A 27,314-nucleotide genomic window follows, 5' to 3' on the forward strand; every position below is an offset into this window, starting at 1 on the left:
ATTGTACTGTAATGTATTTCTGATCATTTGTTGAAAAAAAAACATATTATGCAAAAAAACACTAAGGGCCCTATCTTGCACTCAGCGCAATTGCCGCATGTATCATTCCTATTTTGCACCCGACGCACAGCAGACTTTTCCCTCCACAGACGCACGTCGGTAAATTAGGGAATGTATTTGCGCTCCCGGGGGCGGTTCAGCGAAAAGAGGAGGTGTTTTCCGGCGCAAACGTTACTTGGTGGTATTTTGCAGTTTCAGAAAACAATTCCGCCACTGACCAGGAAAAACCTGGTCTAAAGTCAGTGGTGCTAGTCTAAAGTCAGTAGCGCGTTATTCAGATGCCATTTTAGGGGCGCATGCTTGGCCGTAATGTAGCGTGTAACGGACGCAGCAGTTCCCATTTTTGCAAACCATACATAATTACAAAGGAAAATATTACTGAAAATGCGCTTCAGGTGTTTGGATAGGTCAGGAGGCACTTTACAGTTCAGTCCTCAAAAAGTCGCAGCATTCTTTGTGGCTTGTTGTGTTTTACACAACATTTCCATGAATCATGGATGTGTTGATGACATAAATGAGGAAATATTAGAGGACTTCAGGAGACGTGATGTTGAACTACAGTGGGATCTGGTCCGGGAGTAATACGCGATGTGCTCCTGATGGAGCGGGTGGACGGAGATGGAGTGGGGGGAAGAGGAAGGGGCACAACAGGAGGAGGTGGTGCGTTTGGAGGCCCACGCTCCAAGGCCGCAGCAATCCTCTCCAGACTTGAGGAGATGCGTCCGAGGGGCCGGTATGGTCGAACATTTTTCACCTCAGCACTCACTGTGACGGTGAGAGCTGTAGGAGTGTCCGAGACATGGAGAACCCTCACCACCAGTTCCTCCACCTCGTCCTGTCTGTCTGCCACCTTCTCCTTCTTTTTCCTCTGCTGCCTTTTCCCCTTGTCTGCTTTGCGACCCCTGTGCACGTCACCTCCGTCCTGTCCCTGTCTTCCTCTTCCTTTTCCTCTGAGGTAGTCGAGGATGGACTTGAATATGATTGCCCCCCAAAATAAAAAATCCCCTAGGCCCCTCCTGACTGATTATCCCCCCTCCCCGTGCCACCTCACTTCAAAAATGGAACACAGAAGTTTTTAGTGTTAGGTACAGAAAAATTATACAAACAAACACTTTGGATTACAATTTACGGTATTTGAGCAGCGAATATATAACTTTTAAAGTGTAGCCTATGTGGAACTCTATAGTAAAACGTACTCTTCCAACACAGTTATGTATTACATGAATAAAATGTGTATAAAACGTTTATTTAAGAAATTGTAGATCTAAATATTTCAATGTAGAAATTATGACAGCTATTTAATATATTTTTACTTTTCCACAAAGTTCATTTTTTCAGTGCACCTCATAATATTTCCGTAATGTGACTCGGCATATTGTGAAACCAATTTGATTTGTAGGCCTATATAAGGCAAAGGCAGTTCTTGATCCAGTATAACAGCCTACAGGTCTGTCTCTTCCAGCCAGCAGATGTCTTACTGTTCACCTCAGACCGGATCTTCTAAAACCATGCTCTGCTTCAGACTCAGCACCACACTGTGTAAGTAGCCTGCAACTGACAACTACAACACTAATTCTGTGGGTTCATGTAAAATTAGGAATTAAGTTTGATTGCTGCTGTCTTGCTGAAGAAGCTAAAGCTTTAATATAGGCTATGTGATTGGAGTTTCAGGGTGCTGGGTTGAGTGTCCGGGTAAGCAACGCTTCCCATAGGTAGGTTAACACAGATAAATCATCAGGAAGGAAAACAGTGTGCCAATTTATGACATAAATGGCTTTAATTTACCTTGTCAAAACAATGAGTAATTCATAACAAACTGCACAGTATTTGACAAAAAAACCTAAAGTATGGTTCATACTCCTGTGAAGCACTACACTTTGTCTGTAGGATTTACTGGAGCAGGAACATTGATATTGGCAAACAGATGACCCAGGTACAGGTGAGTTTGTGAGCAGGGTTATGATATGAATTAAATTTAAATAAAGATAAGAAAAGCCTAGTGTTCACAAGAGGGATAATTCAGGTATTGCAACATAAAGAACAATTCAATTAAACAGGAGGTATATACAACTAGTAGAAGATAAATTAACTATATAAGAGCAATTAAGGTAAAGTTATGAGGTAGTAGCAAGCATAAAGTGATGTATAATCAATAGCAGGGAGTCATGTCAACAGTGTACACCAGAATAATATATACTGTGATTAAGTAATGATACTTAGTGTTGTCTGTACTAATATAACAAAACAGAAAAATAATATAGTGTATGATGCAGTATGGAGAACAACCAAGTCCCATATGACCCCAAGAGACTTTAAGTGCAGCTGTTGACGATGTTCACTACAAACAAAACTTGCAGATGGTTGTAGTCTGTAGCCAGCCATACAGTAGGCAGACCTGGAGCAGATGGTTGTAGTCAGTAGCCAGCCATACAGTAGACCTGGAGCAGATGGTTGTAGACTGTAGCCAGTCGTACAGTAGGTAGACCTGGAGCAGATGGTTGTAGTCTGTAGCCAGCAGTGTTCCCACAGTTACTTTGAAAAAGTAGTTTAGTTACTTTACAGATTACTTGATTTCAAAAGTAACGAAGTTAGATTACAAGTTACTTTATTAGTTACATGCAGCAGCTGCCGACAACACCCCTACAGCCTCAACATAAAAATGACAACCGGTTTACTGTGAGGCAGCTCGGCATTGCCAGTGGTAGGTTTATTATGGCACGAAAGAGAGCGAGTCAACCGTGTTTAAGGGCAGCATTTCCGCTACAACATACTGCCCGACCAACTTCTTCAACTCTCCCCCACTTACTGGTTTTGCACCGAAGTCCAGCTTTTGTTGTTTGGGTGGTGGGGGACCTCCTGCTCTCTGCTTCGCTCCACCTGCTGGGACTTGCTCTGTAAGTTTGACTGCAGTAATGCGACTCCAAATGTTTCTTCAAATTTGACGTAGTCGCCACCAGCACAGAGTGTACAACGAACCTTAATATTGCCGTCTTTAGCTGACACAAACTCTAAATAGTGACTGTATTTCCAGCTAGAAAACGCGCATCTCTCTCCTCCCTCCATTGTTGTTTACGTTTGTGTCGCTGCGTGGTACACGTGAACTGTCCACATGCTGAAAACGTGACTTGTCGCATACGTGACTTCACTCCCTGAGACGCAAAAAGAAAGCAAAAATATATATAATATAATATAGACCTGGAGCAGATGGTTGTAGTCTGTAGCTAGCCATACAGTTGGTAGACCTGGAGCAGATGGTTGTAGTCTGTAGCTATGGAGCCAGCCATACAGTAGACCTGGAGCAGCAGGGTGATTTCTAGCTTTCATGGGCTGGTGATAAGACACTGTGCTGCTATGATGCAGCAGCTCAACAGTGGTCGAGCCCTTCGGCCCCACCTGGAAGAAAAGAAAGTAAAACAAAAGACTTGTTTTTTCTGTTTGCTTTGTATTAATTAAAAAAATAACCACTATTTAAGGAGCAAATAAGAAGGCATATCATCTCTAGATCTGTTTTTATTATAGTGGTGAAATTGTACTTAACCTTACAACTTTTCATACAGACTGATATGATTTCATCATTTTCAGACTAATGTTATATGAAGGAATGAAGATTAAATTCTGATGAACAACACACAATAAAATAAGTAATAAAATCGATACAATTTTATTATTAAAAGAGTTGGCAACGAATTTTATCGATTTGTTGTTGCAGCCCAAATACTAATAATAAAACAATGTATGGCGGGGGTAAATAATCTTGGTTACAGAGCAGCCGTCCGCAACAGACGTTCTAAGTAAAACCGAACGCACCGTCAACGGGGCAGGGATCATTTTGTTGGTCAACACTACACCTGGCATTCTATTGGCTGGGAAATTTTGACAGGGTTGTACACAAAAAAATCCAACAGCGCTGGAGAAATCCGAGAACAGAAGATTTGCAAGCGCGCAGAAGCAGCCTGAGTGCAAGGAGAAGGACCAAAGCTCCAAGCAGAAACTTTGAGCAGAAGCAGAGCAAATCCAAGCGCGAGCACTGGCTATTTGAGTGGGAGAGCAAGGTTTTGAGGGAAATGATTACAAAATCTGAATTAATCAAAATCAATGAGAAATGCGCTCAAATTTAAAGAATGAGCTCTTGAATAAAGATAGGAATAAAACTCCATACTCCAGGCCATATTGCAATCTTCACACACACACACACACACACACACACACACACACACACACACACACACACACACACGCAAGGGTGGGGGTCAGTGTGGTGCAACTTCCTTTCCCGATGTCACAAACACAATAACATTCGGTTCCTGCTTTTCTGCTACTCTGTCTGATAGACAACACTATATATGGTATAAACTATAAGTAAAAGCTTAAGCAAACAATCTGTGTTGGAAATTTCTTTATTAGGAGTAACCCCTTGAGATGCACCATCTCGTTTTCGAGGGGGTCCTTAACAATAATTGAATATACAGTACAATCATAATTAGACATAACAGTTAACAAAACAGAAACAGACAACCACAACAAAACAAAAAAACAAAAAAACAAAAACAAACAATCAGTCAGTCATAATCAAGTTTGTGGCAAAGTAAGAATGAAACTGGATACTAGGCTACCCATAATATTAGAAGTTGGTGTTGTAGAGGCTTAAGGACAGGTACCCGGAGAACTTGTAATTAACTTCCTCAATGATTACACACAATTCTTTAGAAAAGAGCACAACATCCTTAAACTGATTGGCACATGCAGCTTTAAGTAATACCTCTCAACTTTTAATGCTATTATTTCTACACCTTCTAAATAGTTTTGCAATGCTGTCATATAAATTGTTCTGGGATTTTTGCATGTCGCAACCATGGTCACACCTAATGATATTTCCGTAATGTGAATCGGCATACTGATAAACCAATTGCGCATGATCAAGCTATTGTATTGTAGGCCTATATAAGGCAAAGGCAGTTCTTGATCCAGCATAACAGCCTACAGGTGTGTCTCTTCCAGCCAGCATCTGTCTTACTGTTCACCTCAGACCAGATCTTCTAAAACCATGCTCTGCTTCACACTCAGCACCACACTGTGTAAGTAGCCTGCAACTGACAACTACAACACTATTATGTGGGTTCATGTAAAATTAGGAATTAAGTTTGATTTCTGCTCTCTTGCTGAAGAAGCTAAAGCTTTGATATAGACTATGTGATTGGAGTTTCAGGGTGGTGGGTAGGGTAAGACAGTAGGCTACATCCTTGTCTGTTTGCCATAATACCATACCAATAGGCTATGTCCCCAAAACACAGAGGGCGATTCGCACACATAACTTCTGTGTTTGGCGCAAAATGGTCCGTGGTGGAAGAAGTATTCAGATCCTATACTTAAGTAAAAGTACTAATACCACAATGTAAAAATATTCTGTTAAAAGTAAAAGTCCTGCAGTGAAAATGTTACTTTAAGTGGACATATTTTGCTTTCTCTATTCTTTTTTTATTGTGCTTTATCCTAAACCCCTGTCCCATGCACAATTGTCACAAATAGCTCAAATCGATGGGAAGAAAATTTCCACCATAAATAATCTACCATATTCAGTGGTGGAATGTAACTAAGTACATTTACTCAAGTACTGTAGGCCCAGTGGTGTAGTTGAATGTATTGTAGTGGGTATATACATACTATACATTAGAGTAGTTTTTTAGAGAGAATTTGTAACTTTTGCTTATGTTTGACTGGCATAGTTTGACAGTGATGTTTCTTTTCCAGTGCTGGCAGCAACGTGTTCGCTCATGACAGCAGGTAACTTATCTGAGTGAATGTAATAACGATGATGCTTGCATTTATTTTCTGCATACAGTATGTGGCTTAAACACACTTTAACTTATTCTTTCATATCTGTTATTTTAGTTGTCTCCACAGAGAGAGCTATCACCTGTGGCAGCAACAAGAATGTCCAACGCCTGAGCTGCGGTATGACTGAACTCTCTCAAGTGTCAGTTCTACATTGAATTACACCTTGGGCGAGACCCCCTTTGACAAACATTTGTGCAGAATTTTGTATATCAACTATATATAGTGTATATTTATTAAAGTTCTGATAACTTTTACTGTCATATTTTGTGCAGAATTGTGTTCATTGTCTTTTGGCAATGTTGGAGGTGGAGATTGTGCACCTTAAAAAGTATGTTCCTGTTGTAATTGCAATAGTTAAATAACTGGACTCACTCTCAAATGTTCAAATGAAGGATTTATGCAATTGAGAAGTATAATTTTTTCTTACACTTATGTTGTTATAACATAAGTGTGTGTGTGCCAAAAATATATACACTCAGATATATAAAAAAAAATTAACAAGAGCAGAGAGCAACATTAATATCAAATATTAAGAATAATATACAAATAAATATAGGATAAATATTCTAAATAGCAAAAATCTTTATCACACAAATGTGAAAACACACAAAAGAGAATCTAATTATTACATAATTGCACTAAGAACAGAAACACAAACTAAAACTAAAACCTGACCTTTCTGGCCTTCCTTGATGCAAAATCATCAATGATGTCATCGGATGAAATCTACTCCCGTATTGAGTGATTGATACTGATGAAGGCAAGGCCAGTGTGCCGTTCCTGGGACATGGTTGACCTCAGCTCAGGTATGACTTGATCAACTTTAGTTTTGAAAAGCTCCTCTCTGCTTGAGCCACAGTGACTGGCAGAGTAAGTGCAATCCTGAGAGCAGTCCAAAAGTTGGGGTGGATCTCCGATAGATCCTGATCATGCATAAAAGTGATGAGCTCAAGGAGGCTCAGGGGGATTCCAGGGGGTCTCCAGCAAAAAGTGAAATAACTTTAGATGAATTGTAGATGAGAATTTGTTGTTTGTGTGTGGTGTGTGTGTGTATGTGTATGTGTGTATGTGTATATTTGTATTCATGTATTTCTCCGAATGATTTGTATATGCGACAGGAAGATGTTTGTTAAATAAGTAAATTTGTGGTGTCTTGTAATCCCATGTGGGATGAGCCAAAATGTTTGGCATGACACAGAAATAAAACATAACTAACTAACTACCTAACTATTTTCACTATAATTCCATCCATAATTAACAAAATGTTTCATAGACTTTCTGTAATAAAACATCTAAAGATGTCACATCAGATGGGGACCCTGGGACAAAATAGTTTCTGTCAGTTTAGGGGTCCTTGATGTCAAAAAGTTTGAGAACCACTGGTCTACAGGGCTTAGCAAGTGTGGGGTGTTTTGTTTTCTTCTAACAACAGGCATTTGCTGGCAGTTCTAGACACTAATGCAAAGCCTAAACTAAAATATTTAATGATATTTATTATATATGCTATATTGTGACCAACTTAACTTTCATCATTCATTTGCTGTAATAAATTAAACAATTATATAGATGTTGTAGGCTAGGCTATACATGAGCATACATACATACATACATATATACATACATCAGTCCCTGCAGGAATTTGTGTTGTCGCAATTGCAACAATTCATGCGAATTCAACCAATCACTGTGGTTTTTATTTTTAAAGAAGTATGCAACATTTGCAATTTCCACTGTCTCTCGCAACTTCATTGCAACAAAACTACCAAAGACATTGGAACTTTTATCCTCTACCATGCAGTAACAGTAATTAGTATAATTAAATAGTCTTATTTTGACCTGCCAGTTGTATATATTAGATAAGTTGTAGGCTGCAACTTAGCTAATAGAGAGAGGAATTAGGTGGTATTACTTTATCACACATTTACATGAGCAGATGGATAGCATTTAAGTCATAGCCTACAGAATAACTCAGCAGGAGTACAGTCTGGCCTAAGTACGTTCCCCCCCATGCAGCTTTGATGTATCTAAAAGCTAACCTTAGAATAACGTAAATACGTTTTTTTGCCATTTTGCCAGGGACAATTTTGCAAAGCCTGGGGTCTAAGCCCCCCTTGTCTTTCAATCCTAGTGACGGCCAACTGCCGTCCCCCATGTGTCATGAAAAAATACCGCCCTGGGCGGCTGCCCGCTTCGCCCGTGCCAAAAAACGCTACTGAGTCCACTGTGAGTGGTACTTTAGGTTTAAAGGCCTTAATAAACTGATTTAACCAGTATTAAGGCATTAAAACAATTTTGGCTTTAGTAACCAGAAAATATACTGTGGCAGAGAGAAACACCAAATGCCTTAGCCCACTACAAACAGTATCAGCTGAGCCTGTAGAAATCTTAGGCTCAGTCAATAAGACAAATAAAAATATATTATTGCCATACAAATATAATGAAGTTGTTGAAGCCATTATACAACTCGTCTTGTTTCTTAATTTCTCCCTTGCTGTGTAACAGATGACGGAGTGATCAGTGTGCAGACAGCACTGTATGGACGTGCAAACGCTGTGACCTGCAGTGAGGGAAGACCTCCGGCACAGCTCGCTAATACAAACTGCTCTCAAGCGGGCACAGTGGACGTTGTCAAGAAAAGGTGTACATTCATAGAATACTTTTTATTATTATTATTACATGTATTCTAAATGGGACACTATCTCCTAATTAGGTCAATGATTCAATGTCACTAAGCTTTCAAAAATGCATGCATCATTTAAATAATTTACATGAAATGAATCAAATGTAGTACTTTGATGAGCTAGCCTATAACAGGAAAGTGTGTTAAAAGTTAAAAGTTGTGCTAAAAACACGCTTGTAATGCGTTTACTACAGGTGTGATGGCAAGAGGGAGTGTGAAGTAAACATCAACGTATTTTGTACCTCTGATCCCTGTTATGGCACCTACAAATACCTGGACACCACATACACCTGCCTCCCAGCAAGTGAGTCACATTGTCGCATGTCTGCATAAAGAAAAGAAGCTGCAGGTTTCATAGAGTAATGGGATTCCTTCATGTTACTTTGACAGTTCACATTGATGCCTGTGAGGGCTCTTTGGCGCAACTCCAGTGTGGTAATATATATATATATATATATATTTTTGCATTTATGGTGGATTGATGTAATAAACATAATTACATTTTCAATGCATCAGACCTCTAAATCTTCAATACATTCTTCTCCACCTTGCCAATTGTACCAATTGTTCTTCCTTTTGTTTGACAGATCAAGGACAGGTTATATTTGTGTATGGTGCCGACTATGGACGTCGTGACCAGACCACCTGCATTTACAAACGGCCTCCCAATCAAGTTCAAAATATCTACTGCTCAAGCCCCACACGCAAAGTTGCTGACAGGTACAGCTGCACAACCTTTACTGAATATATTGATCAAAATTAAGAATTTCCTATTGGCACTGATCGATCGGTTACGTTGTAACCTTGGTTCTGTTCTGTTCTCTGAGTGAAGAGACTATCTCTCCAGCCGCTCGGAGACGGTTCCGATCAAATTATCAGTGATTCCACATCAGCACAGGTGCTTTACAGGGCGTGGCCGGGCAAGCCGGTGTGTCTTAAAGAAGTATCCACGTACCGGACCACAGGGGGTTCACCCCCGTACATATGGAATATGTAACGGTGGAGAGATAGTCTCGATACAATAGAGAAAGATGAGTCCAAATGAACTGGAATTCTTGCTAGGTTACCTCAGTCAGTTAGAAAGTAAAATTGACAAAAGAAGGGATAAAAAAGGGAGGCATTTCACATGCACAAATCATTCAAGGCCTAAAAAAATACATCTGGTGTTGGTGTTGGGTTGGAGAAGCTCAGTTCAGTGTGTTGTGTACTGCAGCGAGAAGGAACTGCAATCTCCACTCCACCTTTATAACGCAGATCAGATTTCATATGTTCCATTGTGTTCAAAGCCTGTTTTCACTCATGTCACTTTGCATCCACAGCTGTAATGGAAAAAACAGCTGTACCATCGCAGTGAGCAACTCTGTGTTTGGAGACCCCTGCAGCAGCACCTACAAGTATCTGGAGGTGGCTTACACATGTGATTGTAAGTATCTTAAAGGTCCATTTGGCTGGTCACTCTGGGACAGCCACAAAAAAAACTCACAGCGACGATAAAAATGCATTGAATTACAAGTTACTTAATATGCCTGAATTGAATATTTCCTGTTCTTTTGCAGATCCTGGGACTGCTCCGCTTCCATAGTGTAAGCATACTGAAGTTTCAGTCAAATCACAATAAACATGCAATCAATTAAATAAGTTTGTTCATTGGCTAGAGAAATGTAAAACATAACCGCAGAATCCTGTTCCAGATACATGACTATACTAAAAAATAAATATGGAGTAGTTCGACCCATAAAGGTTGTTAAGTTGAACTTGTGAGAGTGAAAAAATCCTCTGCTGCACAGGATGCAGTTTATGTTCCCACATTGTTTGGTTAGGTAACAGTCTCGCATTGCCAGACAGACCTATCTACACAGCGCTGTAGAGGAGTGTCTGGCAAGTCCACACAGCATTCTGGGATAGGAGAAAAACTGCTCTGGTTTATTGGCATTTCTTTAAACCAATCACAATCGTCTTGGGTGGACGGTGCCTCTGCAAAATAGCCTCGGGAAGGAACTTGTTTTGGTGGAACGTGTGTATCTTCAAAGGTTGTTTTGGTCATGCAACAGAAAACTCAGATTGGACAGAGTCTAGCTAGCTGTCTGGATTTACCCTGCAGAGATCTGAGGAGCAGTTAACCATAGTCCTCATAAATCTGACATCCGGCCAAAATGAGGGACACCCGGCAGAATTTCCGGCAGCACTTGAACAATCCCAGAAGTGAAGTGAAACGTCATCGATATAGACTATGTTAACATTAGCAGCTGTAGCTACAATGGCTGAAAACACAAACCTACAGACACTCAAGCTACACAGCAAACACTGTGGCATATGCAGTAAAATGTATGAAAACAGGATTACATTTTATTAAGTATTTATGGGAAATATCAATACTTAAAGTTGATGAATAGTAACACAAATCCTCAGGTCAAAGTCAATGTAAGTTGAAGTTTACCTTAAGGAAATATTATGGACATACAGTCTGTTATGCTGATCGTGCTTTCAGAAAGCATCAAAAGGATTTATTAACATTACTACATGTGGTTCAAAAAGCTGTACATTAATCAGAAATGTTACATTCTTTCAACAGGCAACACTTCAGATGAAATTCTATAGGCTCACATTTCCTGTTCACAGTGTTATTCTGTTACAATGACTTCATGGAGCGTGTGAATGAGTGTAAACCTCAGGTTGTCCACAGCAACGACTACCAAATAACTGTCAAGTTGCTGATGTCATTGGAGAGGTCTGTCTTCGACGGGTAGACGACCTTCAGGTTGCCGTCCTGGTCTACTGTGCGGACCTGCTGAACGATCAGTTGGCTGGAGGTCTCGCTGCTGGCCCCCGGCTTTTGTGGGCCTTCCCCTTCCCCATCTGACCCCGCCTCCTCACGATTCTCAGATTCCACAGATTAAAAAAAAAAAAGCAACAGTTGTTTAGATGATGTTATAAGTCAGACATGTCTTTCATAATCAAGACCAATAGATCAATAATATCTTTAAATCCTAATTTTTCTGCATTTTCTTTTTAACACATACCGATTACAACTATACCTGCAGAAATGTGGGTTTAAGAATATATAATGTGTTAACAAGGCATTGGTTGTAACAAAATCAGACTAAAGCTGTGGTCCAACCAACATACTTTCACTGCCCTCATGTGTTCAAACCATAGACTGTAATAATAGCATACCAAGTTATACAGATGTCTTGTACAACACTTTAATGGAAAGTGTTTTGATATACAAGTTGTTGTTAATTTTGAAAATCAGTTTGTGTCTCAAACACAAAGGTTTTAACCCAAACTTTCCTCCCTGGACTCCAGCCTGCAGTTATCTAATGAGGATCTTTCCAAACCCTTTCTTCAACAGAGAACACAGAGTCATAAGTTGCACTGACTTGTGGAGGCCAGTGACATTCTGCCTCTTCTTCTGCTTCCTCAGCTCCTCCGCCTCCAGCTGAAGGTGTCTTATCAGCTCGACGGCCGTCATATCCTTCCGACCCAGCGACACAACCTAAAAAAACACGTGTTCTCATATAAGAGCTTCATGGTTTATTGTATTGTATTAGGCGGGTGTGAGCACTGAAATTTTCATTTTTATGGATGAAATAAACTTGACAAATATAATAGACCACGTAACAACTGAACTGAAAATGACAAGAACTCACACAAGACTTGCCAATACAACTCTGATTAATTTATCTATGTGATTGGTTTACTGCATATGACATATTTTTGGTGTCTGGTTGGCATTAGAATTGACATACCTTCAGCTGGGTAGGTGGTTTGACATCATACATCAGGGGAGCTTTGAGAAGCTGCACATCATGAGTTGCAATGGTTGCGATGGTCCTTTTACCACACAAGTCGTCATGAAGCTTTGTCTAGAAAAACCACAGGTGAGTATTTTTCCTTACTACACTGCACACTTATTTTATTAGTCATGCACCACTAAACTGGTAGGCCTACAATGTATACCACCTTGGGAGGGGACCTTACCTGAGCCACCAGGAACCGTTTGAGTGCGTTCCCAGACTTCAGGTTCATGCCCCTGACCACGCAGCACACCAGGTATGGTCGAACATCTTTCACCTCAGCACTCACTGTGACGGTGAGAGCTGCAGGAGAGTCCGAGACATGGAGAACCCTCACTACCATCTTGTTCAGTTCCTCCACCTCGTCCTGTCCGTCTGCCACCTTCTCCTTCTTTTTCCTCTGCTGCCTTTTCCCCTTGTCTGCCTTGCGACCCCCGTCCGCTTCACCTCCGTCCTCTCCCTATCTTCCTCTTCCTCTTCCTCTGAGGCAGTCGAGGATGGACTTGGTCTGGCAGCCGTTGACCATTTTTTCCAGACGTTTGTCGTTCAACTTGTTGCCTTTGAAGTGAATCTCCTTCAGCTTGGAGCAATCACTCAGGTCAGAGGGTATGGAGTTATATTCCTATCTTTAATCAAGAGCGCATTCTTTCAATTTGAGAGCATTTCTCACTGATATTACGTTCAGATTTTGTAATAATTTCCCTCAAAACCTTGCTCTCACACTCAAATAGTCACTGCTCGCGCTTGGATTTGCTCTGCTTGTGCTCAAAGTTTGTGCTCGCGCTTGGATTTTCTCTGCTTGTTTGTGCTCGCGCTTGGATTTTCTCTGCTTGTGCTCAAAGTTTGTGCTCGCGCTTGGATTTGCTCTGCTTGCACTCAAACTTTCTGCTTGGACTCAGATATGTTGTTGTTTGGACAGATTTCCTGCTCTCAGCTTTGAACCTTCTCCTCGCACTCAGGCTGATTCTGCTCACTTGCAAAGTTTCTGCTCCGGTTCTCCCTGGGCGCGTTGGATTTTTTGTGTGTTATAACCCTATCAAAAGTCAACAACCAATAGAATGCCAGCTGTAGTGTTGACCAATTAAATGATCCCAACCCCGTTGAGGTCGCGTTCACTTTACTTTAGAACGTCTGTTGAGGGCGGCTGCACTGTAACCTGACTGTAACCAAGTTTATATATCCCTGCGCCGTTTATAGCTTTATTATAAGTATATGTCAACAATGTGCACAGAATGGTCGACGCACTTTCACCTGCACCCGTCAGGGAAACGGGAGAAAGCTTTGAAGTGGGACGTATGAAGTTATGTCCACAACTACGAGGGTGAGTAACATAACTTAAGCACCTAGCTAGCTAGCTAGCATATGGCCTAGATTGATGTCCAGAAACAAATAGAGGTGGTTTAATGAACCTAAACAATGATCAATGATTACCAAATTTCTCTCTCATATTGCTCCTCATAACCACTGAAAACTGTCAAAAAATCTAACCCAAAGTCCAATTATTATGGACGTTATGTGACTGATAACTGATTGATATCTGATTGATCATTGTTTAGGTACATTAAGTTACCACGTTAAGCTTTTCCGTTAACGTTCGTAGAATGTCCCGGCTGCTGTTGAGGGAAACTGTAGTCTATAACTTCCTGGCGACTGATGACGTCCATTTTGCCCCTTTACATAATAAATATGGCTATGAAATGGAACATGAAATACATAAATGAGGCAATACATATATAGGCATTAGTCATTATAGTTCAATAGCCTAAATACATATGTTTTACTTATATTTATTTCCGGGGACTTTTATTTATTCCGTCTATTTATATGCACGTTATATTCAAAGGAAGTTTAGTTATCTCACAGGCTCAGACTAAAAGCAGCAGCAAGCCTGCCTGACATCAGTGCATAGCATATCACTGCAAAGTAAATAAAATATGAATAAATCACGCAGCGGTAGATTCCCAGGTCAGCTAGAGCGGATAACGCAGCTCTGCAGAGGGACCGACCAGACTCAATCAGCACCGGGGAGCGAACCGCGGGGACCAAGCTCACAGGGCTGGTAGCTAGCTGAGCTAGCTGCAGCAGCTAATATTAGAATATTAGACCCAGCACCAGAGGTCTGATCCCCATGATTTAAAACGAAAATCAAATAACCATTTGTTTTTAATACCTGTTTATGAAATGAAAATCAAATGAACGAAAAGATACGGACCCAGTCTGTTAAGTACAATTTCACCACTAATAAAACAGATCTAGAGATGATATGCTTTATTTGCAACTTAAATGTAATTTTGTTTTAATTAATACAAAGCAAACTGAGCAGAAAGAACAAGTATTTTGTTGGTTTGTTTCTCTTCTTCCAGGTGTGACTTAAGTACCCGTTGAGCTGCATCACAGCTGCACTATGTGCATGGACCTGTGCCAGTCAGAACATCACTCACCTGTGTGCAGAGGACAGGCAGCAGTAGCACAAACCAAGAAGGTTGGCAAGTCTGATAATAATGCAATTGTAAAAATAATAATAATATAATAGTAAAATCATGTTACATACACTTATGTTTCTTGCTTAAATTCACAGGGTGCACAACCAGGCCTGGGAGAGAAAATTACTGATGTCCACAAAACCAAATCAGAGAAGGTAAGGTAAGATAGTAATGATGTTAAAGCAAGCTATGTACACCTAATATAATACGTGTTGATGTCTATGAATCTGTCTTTAATAGGAGCATACTATACAAAGACAACAGTGGAGAGTTCCTGGATCGGTCTGTCCTCAAAGTGCCAGAGATCTACAAGGACTTCACCCTTTTCTGCACCATCAGCGTTATAATCAAAGTGATAAAAGAGAACAAAACAAATTATTGTTTTCTCTGTTGACATGAATAGGTGCCTGTAATGTCTGTCCATATATTCAATCAATTCAATAAATGTTGATAAGTATCACTGCTATTTCTTAAATCATTGTAGTTTTTCAGAGCGAATAAGATACAGATTATTAAAACCATGTTCACATTTGCAACAAATTAAAACCGTGATCAAGGCAAATTGTTTTTTCATGTTCCATAACATTTATAAAAAAAAACAGTACAATTAAATTTACCAGAGCTGACACTTGGTAAATAGCTTTTAATTTACCTTGTCAAAACAATGAGTAATTCATAACAAATTGCACAATATTTGACACAAAACCTTAAAAGTGTATGGTTCATACTACGGTGAAGCAGTACAATGTGCCTATAGGATTTACTGTAGCAGGAACATTGATATTGGCAAACAGATGACCCAGGTTCAGGTGAGTTTGTGAGCAAGGTTATGAATAAAGATAAGATAAGGCTAGTGTTCACAAGAGGGATGATTCAGGTATGGCAACACAAATTAAGAATAATTCAATTAAATAGGAGGTATGTACAACTAGTAGAAGATAAATTAACTATACAAGAGCAATTAAGGTAAAGTTTTGAGGTGGCAAGCTAAAGTATAGTCAATAGCATGGAGTCAAGTCAACAGTGTACACCAGAATAATATATACTGTGATTAAGTAATGATACTTACTGTTGTCTGTACTAATATAACACAAAAAAATAATACAGTGTTTGATGCAGTATGGAGAACAACCAAGTCCCATATGAACCCAAGAGACTTTAAGTGCAGCTGTTGATGATGTTCACTACAAACAAAACTTGCAGATGGTTGTAGTCTGTAGCCAGTCATACAGTAGGTAGATCTGGAGCAGATGGTTGTAGTCTGTAACCAGTCATACAGTAGGTAGATCTGGAGCAGATGGTTGTAGTCTGTAGCCAGCCGTACAGTAGGTAGATCTGGAGCAGATTGTTGTAGTCTGTAGCCAGACATACAGCAGGTAGATCTGGAGTAGCAGGGTGAATTCTAGCTATCATGGGTTGGTGATATGACACACAGATCAACAGGGGTCAAACCCCTCAGCCCCACCTGGATGAAAAGAAAGTAAAACAAAATACTTTTTCAGTTCAGTTTGCTTTGTATCAATTAAACAAATAACTGCTATTTAAGGAGCAAATAAGAAACCATATCATTTCTAGATCTGTTTTTATTATAGTGATAAAATTGAACTTAACATTACGTTTTATACAGATTGCTATGAATCTATTTTCAAACTAATGTTATATGAAGGAATGAAGACTAAACTCTGATGAACAACAAACAACAGTGATGCAAAAACTGACACAAACAATCCAGTTTCTTGTGTTCTTTCAGTTATATTACAGTTTATGTTTTACTACTGGCTCTAACATGAAATTAGCCAAATCCCAGGAACATGGTTAACCAAACGAGGAAAAAATACAAAGTAGGGTCATCACATATACACACACTGTCCGTCATATGTCGTTCAATCTAGCTAGCTATACAATAAAGAACATATATTTGTTTCTGGACATCAAGCTAGGCTATATGCTAGCACCATATGCTAGTTAGCTAGCTAGGTGCTTAAGTTACTCACCCTCGTAGTTGTGGACATAACTTCATACGTCCCACTTCAAAGCTTTCTCCCGTTTCCTGACGGGTGCAGGTGAAAGTGCGTCGACCCATCTGTGCACATTGTTGACATATACTTATAATAAAGCTATAAACGACGCGGGGATATATAAACTTGGTTACAGTCAGGTTACAGTGCAGCCGCCCTCAACAGACGTTCTAAAGTAAAGTGAACGCACCCTCAACGGGGTTGGGATCATTTCATTGGTCAACACTACAGCTGGCATTCTATTGTTGTTGACTTTTGATAGGGTTATAACACACAAAAAATCCAAGCGCGCAGGAGAAATCCGAGAGCAGAAACTTTGCAAGTGAGCAGAATCAGCCTGAGTGCGAGGAGAAGGTTCAAAGCTGAGAGCAGGAAATCTGTCCAAACAACAACATATCTGAGTCCAAGCAGAAAGTTTGAGTGCAAGCAGAGCAAATCCAAGCGCGAGCACAAACTTTGAGCACAAGCAGAGAAAATCCAAGCGCGAGCACAAACTTTGAGCACAAGCAGAGAAAATCCAAGCACGAGCACAAACTTTGAGCACAAGCAGAGCAAATCCAAGCGCGAGCAGTGACTATTTGAGTGTGAGAGCAAGGTTTTGAGGGAAATTATTACAAAATCTGAACGTAATATCAGTGAGAAATGCTCTCAAATTGAAAGAATGCGCTCTTGATTAAAGATAGGAATATAACTCCATAAGAGGGGATCTCACTCAGCTTGTTGTTGGAGAGATCCAGAACCTGGGAACACAGAAGTTTTAGTGTTAGGTAAAGAAAAAACACACACACACACACACACCAGTATACTTCATTTTTGCTGGCACAGATACATAATTGCCAGTCTCTCTTGTGTTGAGGTTACCCTCCAAACTCTGTTTAAATATCTGACATTTTCGTGCTGCATTGCATATTAGCAAATGTGAAACCTCGTTAGCTAGATTTCATATTTCAGATATACACCATACATAGTAACAGTTTACAAATTTAGAGTACATTTGATCCACCCAGTAGCACTTGAAATGTAGGCCTATAGGCTACAAGAGCCAGTTCTTGGACAATAGATCTGGTATTGAAGTGCGGCCCACCTTTAGAGCAGCTAGCTTGTGAACATCTCCACTCAGCTGTTCACTGGAGTTGTCAGAAGAGACCAGTGTGCTGAGGAGATCTAGGTCTCTCGGAGTAGAAATCAGCAGGGAAACCTGGCCTCGTCCAAATGCGCATGCGCAGATTACAAAAGTAAACAATTTATTTAGTATTTTTCGATATTTGTGCAGACCATACAACTTTTAAATAGTAGCCTATGTGCAGAGATCGGAAGTAACGAAGTACAAATACTTCGTTACTGTACTTAAGTAGATTTTTCGGATATTTCTACTTTACTTTACTATTTTTTTTTGTGGCGACTTTTTACTTTTACTCCTTACATTTTAACACGAATATCGGTACTTTCTACTCCTTACATTTTAAAAATTGGCTCGTTACTTTAGTTTTGTACAAGAGGTAGTAATGTCGGAGAATAGCGCGGACACGCGCCTCACACCGCGAGCGGGCGCGTGCGCCACACAGAAAAAAGTGAGAAAAAAGAAAGAGAGACTGCTGTCCGGAGGATAATCAGTGTGTGCGTCCTTGAGAACTGTAAGTCGTATAACTTATGTTGTCAGTTCATGTAAGCCTGTTGTTGTATTGGTGTATAGTTCCTGCACAGTTAAAGTAGGTAGTGATTTAGTTGTTTGTGTTCTTCACCTGTTAGCTAGGTTTCACGTTGCTACACGCAACGTCTTTCCCAAGCATCAAAAGAGAGAAGTTGTCCGTGTTTTACAGACACACCTGGGGGGCGAAGTTTGAAACCAGCATCAGCTTTAAATACGGTCCTAATCTAGTCCTCACTAGCAAATTTCAAATAATTTCACTGGAGTTACCGTTATTATTTTTCACGTGATCAATACTGAATTCAATCTAATTGGATGGGAATATACTGTAGGCTACGTTGCATGTAACGCACCACTACAAGACGACTCGACAGATTCGGCCGCATTCTGCATTCATTTGCGGCAAATAATTGCAGCATGATGGTGGTAACGTTAGCACTAGTAGTATGGACGGCGACATGATTGAAAATGAAGAAAACGGAGATCCCAGAGATTAGGCAGACAAGCAGCAAGACATTCCCAATCATCCCTGGCCTTATCTGAGAGAGATGTTTGAGATAGGCTAGGAGGCATCAAGTGACTCCTAGCCAATGTGCTGTGTAACTCTAAAAGTATGGGGAACTTCTTAATTAATCTATGTTTAGTAATTCATATTGTATCCTTTATTTTCTTTCTATATTTGAGCACACACACATGCATGTAGATTCCTTTAAATGTTAAGGGGACGATTAAAAAAGAGAAACTGGATCTGTGAATTCTCACAGAATCACAGTTGAATTCATATCTTGCTACTCAGTCAGAATCTTATTAAGCTGGAGTCCCAGTCTCTGTCACAATAATCATATATGTGATGTTTGGCAGACATCCATTTAAAATGTAGACAATGGCATATAAAGAGCCTGGTTTTTATGTCCACTGAAGTTTCTCAGCTTGCACTCTAGTAACGTGTGTGGTCCAGGTAGCTTTGCATAAAAAGTGGTTGTCATTCGCAAGGCTACTTTTACTTTTATACTTTAAGTACATTTCAAAGCCTGTACTTTGTTACTTTTACTTAAGTAAAGAAGTAAATCAGTACTTCTACTTTTACCAGAGTATTTTTTAACACAAGTATCTGTACTTCTACTTAAGTACGGGAAGTGAGTACTTTTGCCATCTATGCCTATGTGTAACTCTATAGTAAAACGTACTCTTCCAACACAGTTATGTATTACATTAATAAAATGTGTATGTAAACGTTAAGAAATTGAAGATCTTAATATTCAATGTAGAAATTATGACAGCTATTTAATATATTTTTACTATACCACAAAGTTAATTTTATTCAGTGCATCTCATATTATTTCCGTAATGTGACTCGGCATATTGTGAAACCAATTGCTTTGTAGGCCTATATAAAGCAAAGGCAGTTCTTAATCCAGCAGCATAACAGCCTACAGGTGTGTGTCTTATTGTTCGCCTCAGACCGGAGCTTCTTATACCATGCTCTGCTTCAGACTCAGCACCACACTGTGTAAGTAGCCTGCAACTAACCACTACAACACTATGTCGGTTCATGTAAAATTAGGAATTAAGTTTGATTTCTGCTGTATTGTTGAAGTAGCTAAAGCTTTAATATAGACTATATGTGATTGAAGTGTAAGGGTGCTGGGTTGAGTGCCAGGCTAAGCACGCGCTTCTCATGAACTGGTCCTTATGATATTGTACGAAAATGTATGCAGACCAAAACATATATCCTGTGTTAGGTGTGACACCTGCTGGCTACGAGCTTTATGACGCCAAGCGGCAGTTGCTAGTTGTTTTAGCTAGCCGCTACAGAGCTTTGTGACGCTGTATAACTTTGGAAACGTAGATGTAGGCATGTGAGCCATGTCAATAGAAATATCGCTTCTTTTCATAAATCCAAGGAACATGTTATTGTAGCTGTTTGAGAGCTTCGAGATCACGTTTCCAGCCCAGGGTAACAGTTGTTTTAGACCCATTGTTTCAGAATCCGTGTGCTGCCTGCTATAATTTATGATGAATCCTTGCAAATGGGCAGCGCAGAGGTGTAGCAGAAGGTTGGAGTGCATGATATAGTTATGTTTTTAAGCCTAAATCAAGGTAACCTGTTGTTTCGGAGTACTCAGATAAACAGTGATTCATGGCCTACTGACGGAAAAGAAAAAACAAAGTCATGTCCTGGTAACTGGTGTGATAAACGTGATAGTATAGTGGATGGTGAAGTGGACTCTTAAGTTTTTATTTTTTCTGAGGGAGGTGCGAATCCAGCGCGACACGGATCATCCTAAATACTTTTAAAACACATTTTTCCCGCTGTACAATGTTATAGTAATGTAGGGCTCATATTTTCAGTTCAGTTCAGTATAGTTTTGATTTGAGTTGCGACATGCAAAGGCCAGTAAAATGTTTATGAATATGTAGCGAATCTGTTGACGTGGGTAGGTTGATAGGTTTACACGGCATCTGGACAGGCTCGGAAACCAGTAGGTGGAAAAACCAGAAGGCACATAACACCGGCTACAGACCTCCGTAGTATCGGCGGTAGTTAGTGGTTTTAGTTACCCGAAAATAGGTGACTTTGAGCGGGGTACGAAGCACCGCGAGCTGCCGGTTGTTTCGGCAGACATTACCGTTCAGTTTAGTCCACAAAATGAGCGTTTTGCCGCAACGGAAGTTGAGGAGTCTCAAAAATGACTAGTAAAGATTAAGGAGAAAATCATGGGTTAAAACACTAAGGAACATTTCTGGGGGAAATTAAGTCTTTAGTTTTTCCCGAGATGCGAACTCTACTCTCTAGCTTTACATTTCTGTGTTAAGACCGGTTTTCAACCTTAACCCATGTCCGTACATCCTTGTCTTGGTATAATACCAATAGGCTACATCTATGGGGGGGGGGGAAAGGCCGATTTGCACTTCTGTGTTTGGCCAATATATTAAGTTATTTGAGGTGGAAATTTCCTTCCCATAATTTCAGCTATTTGTGACAAATGTAAATCAGGTGAGACCCCTCAGCCTCTGGGTCAACTTTTTTTTTTTTTTGTTTTTTTTTGTTAAAACATGACATCATCCAACCATCTAGCATGGGACAGGGATTTGGGATAAAGCGCTTTATTTTTTTTTAAATAAAAGTGCTTTTTCAAGAGACTTTGTAATTTTTGCTTATGTTGGCTGGCACAGTTTGACAGTGTTTTCTTTTCCAGTGCTGGCAGCAACGTGTTTGCTCATGACAGCAGGTAATTTATCTGAGTGAATGTAATAACAATGATGCTTGCATTTATTTTCTGCATACAGTATGTGGCTCGAACACACTAAACTTTTTTCATATCTTGTTATTTTAGTTGTCTCCACAGAGAGAGCTACCACCTGTGGCAGTGAAGGGAATGTCCAGCGCCTGAGCTGTGGTATGATTTAACTCTTGAGTCTGTCCTCTGTGGTACATGTAAGCAATATTGCACTGAAGTGCCAAATATGACGTTAATACATGACGGAGATGCCCCAACGTGTGTGTGGATTAGTTTCCTGTATCTGTCACGTGGGCAGGAGACTATAGTGGCAGGTCAGAGTGTATGGATTCCAATCATAGACGGTATATAAGATTCCAATGGACCTTTTTCACAGCAGACATGTTGACTTGTCCTAGTAGGAAAAGCACAGGTGTATTCAAAACAATTAATGATGGCTGCATTCCACTTAGGAGAGGCCCTGGTATTGTGCATGCTGACTCACTGAAATGGCCTACTGGGACACTTGATGGAATGGAGCCATCGTTAAGGTGATCAATTTCAGCTGTGCTTTTCCTACTAGGACAACTCAAAATGTGTGCTGTGGAAAGTCCATACACAGGCCTTTTTAAGTGGAATGCAGCCATCATTAATGGTTTTGAATACATCTGTGCTTTTCCTACTATGACATGTCAATATCTCTGCCGTGAAAGGTCTATTGGAGAAGTGAACGGGATTACAGATTATGAGCGATCCATTGCCCCATAATCGCCAAAGCAGATATTGGACCAATTTCTCACAAGCCACAACTCCAGAACATTTTTGAGACAAATGGCATTTTTCAGATGACCTCAGGAGAAAATTAACTTCGTTTTGAGACTATTTCTAAATGGGACTAAAATGACTAAACTCTTGCAAGGTCTGGCAACACGGCAGCAAACATTTGCAAATGCCCTAACAAAACTAATCTCCGTGATGCTAAATGTCTTTTAGCTCTGTACATATCTAACGTTGGTATAAGAACATTAATAAATCATTCAAATAACTTCATCCATCCACATGACGTTCACTACATGTTCAAATGAGGCCATGCCCCTTTAGGTGACAGGAAGTGTGTAGCTAACAATTTCATACATTGGCGCTGCTTGAAATGTGCTCTTTAGTGAATAGGATATTTGGCTAAATTAAACCCTCCAGTGTAATATTGCAAGTATAAAACGATGGGTACCGACAAAAGTTATAATCGGTCGTCATATTGTGGGGCAAGTCTCTCTCAAAATAAGAAGGCAACTGACTTTTTTTAAAGATCATGAGATTTCCCAAACTAAATTACCGCAACTATAAACCCCAAACTGCATTGATAGCACAGAGTGCTTTAACAAACGAGTCCTTTTTAATCCAATGAATCACTTTATATACTAGTTGGAGAGCTTTTGTGTGTTCCACTGTAGTCCCTGAATCTTTTATTTTTTTTATTTTTTTTAAAACCCTATACTATTTACACAAATGGCGGGTGATATTTCAAGTGATGCACTAGGTGTGTGCTGATTTGAGAACTTTCTAAATGTCTAGCTGACCAATAAGATTATCAGGTCTGCTCTACTTGTTGTATAATTGGGTTTGAAGGCCTTGATTAAAACAGACTCAACCAGTGTTGAGGCATTAAACATTTGGGGCTTTGGTAACCAGAAAATGTACTGTGGCAGAGAGACTAATCTCTCTCTACCGCCACAAACTAATCCACCACGAACTGTTAAGACCAAATGTTAGCCCACTACGAACGGTATCCGCTGAGCCTGTAGAAATGTTGAGCTCAGTCAATATGACAGATGAAATCTATTGTTACCATTCAAATATGTGATTTGTCTTAATTTCTCCCTTGTGTAACAGATGACGGCGTAATCAGTGTGCAGACGGCAGTGTATCAACGTGGAAATGCTGTGACCTGCGTTAAGCTAAGACCTGGGGCAATGCCCTTAAGACCGTGCACTCAAGCTGGCACAGTGGACGTCCTCAAGAAAAGGTACAAATTACGTGTACAATCGTAGAATAATACTTTTTAAATCTCATGTATTCTAAATGGGACACTGTCTCCTAATTGGGTCAGTGATTCAGTGTCACGGAGCTTGAGATCTGAAGTTCAAATGAGACCTAATGGGACAATTCCACTTCCAACCTGTAGGGGAACAAAGCTGGAAAAGTTCTAGTGTTGCTTTAAAGGCATGCTATGTAATTTTTCCCTCTTCAGTCCCCCCTATGGGTTGTCTCATTGGAACTACAGCTCGCGCAGCAGTAGTTCCAATGAGACAACCCATAGGGGGACCGAAGAGGGAAAGTTACTTTAAACTTTAAACTAACTGAAGATAATCCCCTCAATCTCCTTTCATTCTATATTTACTCTTCATGAAGAGGTTAACATGGAATCAAACATTGAGAATATGTCTCCAGAGACACTGTATTTTCTAAAGTTTAAACACTATTGTGCAGGTGAATGAACAATGACATGATACTACATATTAAAACAAGTGGTACCTCAGTCTACATTTCACACTATTGCACTTAAAGTGATGGTTTGGAGTAATTTCACCCTAGGGTCCTTTGCACCATGACCTCGAGCCAAACACCCCCCAGAAGCTTTTTTCACCTGGGTCTAACATTGGGAGAGTTAGTGTAGAGTAGCGTTAGCCGCTGAATAGCTTAACAGAGGCTAATGGATCCGAAGTGTCTCTTAACATTACCCCACTAATAATGCCCGAAATGATACCAAAGGTCTACACTAGTGTATATATAGGTTATGCACTCATAAAACGATGGATTGTGAAGTTTGTAAGTACACCAGAAGTTTATGTAAATAACACTTGCCTGCTGGCTTCTGCTCTCTGCTGTTGCTGCTGTAAGAAGAGTGCTTAGGGACATCTACAAATTAAAACACTGAAAAGAGATGCAACAAAAATATTTTTTAATTTAACTTATTTTTTAAAGTGCTGTAGTATAACTAGCAGGAGACAAGTAATAATTGAGGTAAGTTTGGAGACATTACCTTATTTAATCATTAAATTAATAAATATTTTTGTTGCATCTCTTTTCGGTGTTGTAATTTGTAAATGTCCCTAAGCACTCTTACTGCCCGGTAGTAACAGCAGCAGCAGAGAGCAGAAGCCAGCAGGCAAGTGTTATTTACATAAACTTCTGGTGTACTTACAAATTTTACAATCCATCGTTTTATGAGTGCATAACCTATTTGTACTACTGTAGACGTTTGGTATCATTTCGGGCATTATTAGTGGGGTAATGTTAAGAGACACTTCGGATCCATTAGCCTCTGCGCTAAGCTATTCAGCTGCTAACTCTACGCTAACGCTCCCAATGTTCGACCCAGGTGAAAAAAGCTTCTGGGGGGGTGTTTGGCTCGAGATCATGGTGCAAAGGACCCTAGGGTGAAATTACTCCGAACCATCACTTTAAATGGTAGTTGCTACAGTATTTACACTATTTGGGTGGTTTTGTTTTTTTGTGAGCTTTTGCTTTGTGCTGAAACATGCTTGTAATGGGTTTCCTACAGGTGTGATGGCAAGACGGAGTGTGAACTAAACATCAACGTTTTTCATACCTCTGATCCCTGCTATGGCATCACCACATACCTGGACGTCAACTACACCTGCATCCATTCAAGTGAGTCCCAAGTCTACATGAAATTAAAGCATGAAGAAAAGGAGCCTCAGGTTTTAGAGTGATGTGTAACGTGATTCCCTCATGTTCACTTTGACAGTTCACCTTGTTGCCTGTGAGGGCTCTTTTGCACAACTCCAGTGTGGTAATGTTTCTTTGCATTTATGGTCTCTCAATGTGAAACACAATTACACTTTCAATGCAACAGACCTACATTTGCAATACATTGTTTTCTCCACCTTGCCAATTGTTCTTTTTGTCTGACAGATCAAGGACAGGTTATATCTGTGACTTGTGCCCACTATGGACGTAGTGACCAGACGACCTGCGTTTACCAACGGCCTCTCAATCAAATTCAAGATATCTCCTGCTCAAGCCCCACACCCCAAGTTGCTGACAGGTACAGCTGCACAACCTTTACTGAATATTTTTATTAAAAATTGAGACTTCAAGAAACTATTTCCTATTGGCACAGATGATTCCAAAATTAATTGGAATTCTCAGTTAGAGAAATTGACAAAGGGATAAAAGTGAGGAATTTCACATGCAAGACATTCAAGGCCCATAAAATCTTATTTATTTTTTTCCAAAGTATTGGGCATGCTAGGCTATATACTTGACGTTCCACTTCTGGGATTGCTTCGGTGCCGCAGGAAATTCCACCTGTCTTTTCTTTCTTTGAGTTGGAATTTTAAACTTGGGTGGCTCTGGATTAGAGAATTATGGTTAAATGCTCCTCGGATCTCTGCAGGGTAAATTCAGACAGCTAGCTAGACTATCTGTCCAATTGGAGTTTTCTCTCTCGCATGACTATTTTACAGCGAGCACGTTTTTTCTCCCATCCCAGAAAGCTATGTGGGCTAGCCAGACCCTCCTCCGCTCCACAGCATGTGGATGGTCTGGCAAAGCAAGACTAGGGGCATGCAGAATGGTGAGGCATCTTAGAAGTTCAGTATGTTGTACTGCAGCAAGAAGGATCTGCAAAAATTAACCATCTGTAGCCATGCGTGCAATGAAGATTTCTTTCAGACTGAGATTTAATAACTTTATGAAATCACCTTTTTTATAATGTAGATCAGATTTAATATGCTCCATATTATTCAAAGCCTGTTTCACTAATTTCACTTTACATCCACAGCTGTAATGGGCAAAACAGCTGTACCATCACAGTGAACAACTCAGTGTTTGGAGACCCCTGTGTCGGCACTTACAAGTACCTGAAGGTGGCTTACACATGTAACTGTAAGTATCTTAAAGTTCCATTTGGCTGTTCACTCAGGAACCTACACAAAAAACCCTCAGACTATAACAAAAGCCGATGTGTTGACTTACCAGTTGCTTGTATTACCTGAATTTAATATTTCCTGTTCTTTTGCAGACCCTGGGACCTCTCTGCTTCCATAGTTTACCTATGGAAGCACACTGAAGTTTCAGTTGTATCCCAATAAAAATGCAATCAATTTCATTTGTCAGTTTGTTCATTGGCTAGAGAAATGTAAAACATAATGCATAATGTGTTCCTGATAACTATACTAAAAACCCAATATAGAGTAGTTTAACCCATAAAGGTTAAGAAGTTGAACTTTTGGGAGCCAAAAAACATCCTCTGCTGCACAGGATGCAGTTTGTTCCCACATTGTTTGGTTAGGTATCGGTCTCCTCCTCCTGTGGAGGAGGGTCTTGCGTGTCCACACAGCTTTCTGGGATGGGGGGAACCTGCTCTGGTTTATTGGAATTTCTTTAAACAAATTGTCTTGGGCAGACAGTGCCGTTGCAAAATAGCCTCGGGAAGGAACTTGTTTTGGTGCAACATTGAAAGGTTTTAGTTGGGCAACAAAACTGGCCTAGCTAGCTGTCTGGATTTACCCTGCAGAGATCTGAGGAGCATTTAAGCAATCCTCAA

The 27,314-nt window shown here is 40.1% G+C and overlaps 3 protein-coding genes across 5 annotated transcripts; 2 read left to right on the top strand and 1 right to left on the bottom strand.

The window, feature by feature from the left end:
* Positions 1–1,531: 1,531 nt before the first annotated feature.
* On the top strand, positions 1,532–10,210 carry LOC120558753 (L-rhamnose-binding lectin SML-like). Of its 2 annotated transcripts, none has more exons than XM_039799956.1 (9): positions 1,532–1,599; positions 5,809–5,841; positions 5,950–6,012; positions 8,398–8,533; positions 8,770–8,879; positions 8,966–9,010; positions 9,163–9,295; positions 9,895–9,998; positions 10,132–10,210. In XM_039799956.1, exons 1-9 carry the CDS (start codon positions 1,569–1,571, stop codon positions 10,155–10,157), a joined length of 681 nt encoding a protein of 226 aa, XP_039655890.1. In that variant the 5' UTR covers positions 1,532–1,568; the 3' UTR covers positions 10,158–10,210. The 2 variants fall into 2 exon arrangements, with proteins under 2 accessions (XP_039655890.1, XP_039655889.1); XM_039799955.1 differs by lacking the exon at positions 1,532–1,599 and adding an exon at positions 4,986–5,135.
* Positions 10,211–11,275: 1,065 nt separating this feature from the next.
* LOC120558755 (leucine-rich repeat-containing protein 47-like) lies at positions 11,276–12,978 on the bottom strand. Its single transcript, XM_039799960.1, has 4 exons — positions 12,557–12,978; positions 12,325–12,441; positions 11,956–12,071; positions 11,276–11,453 (listed from the first exon to the last, which is right to left on the bottom strand). Exons 1-4 carry the CDS (start codon positions 12,713–12,715, stop codon positions 11,372–11,374), a joined length of 474 nt encoding a protein of 157 aa, XP_039655894.1. The 5' UTR covers positions 12,716–12,978; the 3' UTR covers positions 11,276–11,371.
* A 5,486-nt stretch (positions 12,979–18,464) lies between these two features.
* Positions 18,465–26,876, top strand: LOC120558754 (L-rhamnose-binding lectin SML-like). 2 transcript variants are annotated; one of them, XM_039799959.1, is made up of 9 exons: positions 18,465–18,507; positions 21,722–21,754; positions 21,860–21,922; positions 23,633–23,765; positions 25,305–25,414; positions 25,512–25,556; positions 25,679–25,811; positions 26,550–26,653; positions 26,790–26,876. In XM_039799959.1, exons 2-9 carry the CDS (start codon positions 21,745–21,747, stop codon positions 26,813–26,815), a joined length of 624 nt encoding a protein of 207 aa, XP_039655893.1. In that variant the 5' UTR covers positions 18,465–18,507; positions 21,722–21,744; the 3' UTR covers positions 26,816–26,876. The 2 variants fall into 2 exon arrangements, with proteins under 2 accessions (XP_039655893.1, XP_039655891.1); XM_039799957.1 differs by lacking the exon at positions 18,465–18,507 and adding an exon at positions 19,914–20,031.
* The last annotated feature ends 438 nt before the right edge of the window (positions 26,877–27,314 follow it).

The sequence above is a fragment of the Perca fluviatilis genome, chromosome 5 (assembly GCF_010015445.1).
Source record: "Perca fluviatilis chromosome 5, GENO_Pfluv_1.0, whole genome shotgun sequence".
Classification (NCBI taxonomy): Eukaryota; Metazoa; Chordata; class Actinopteri; order Perciformes; family Percidae; genus Perca; species Perca fluviatilis.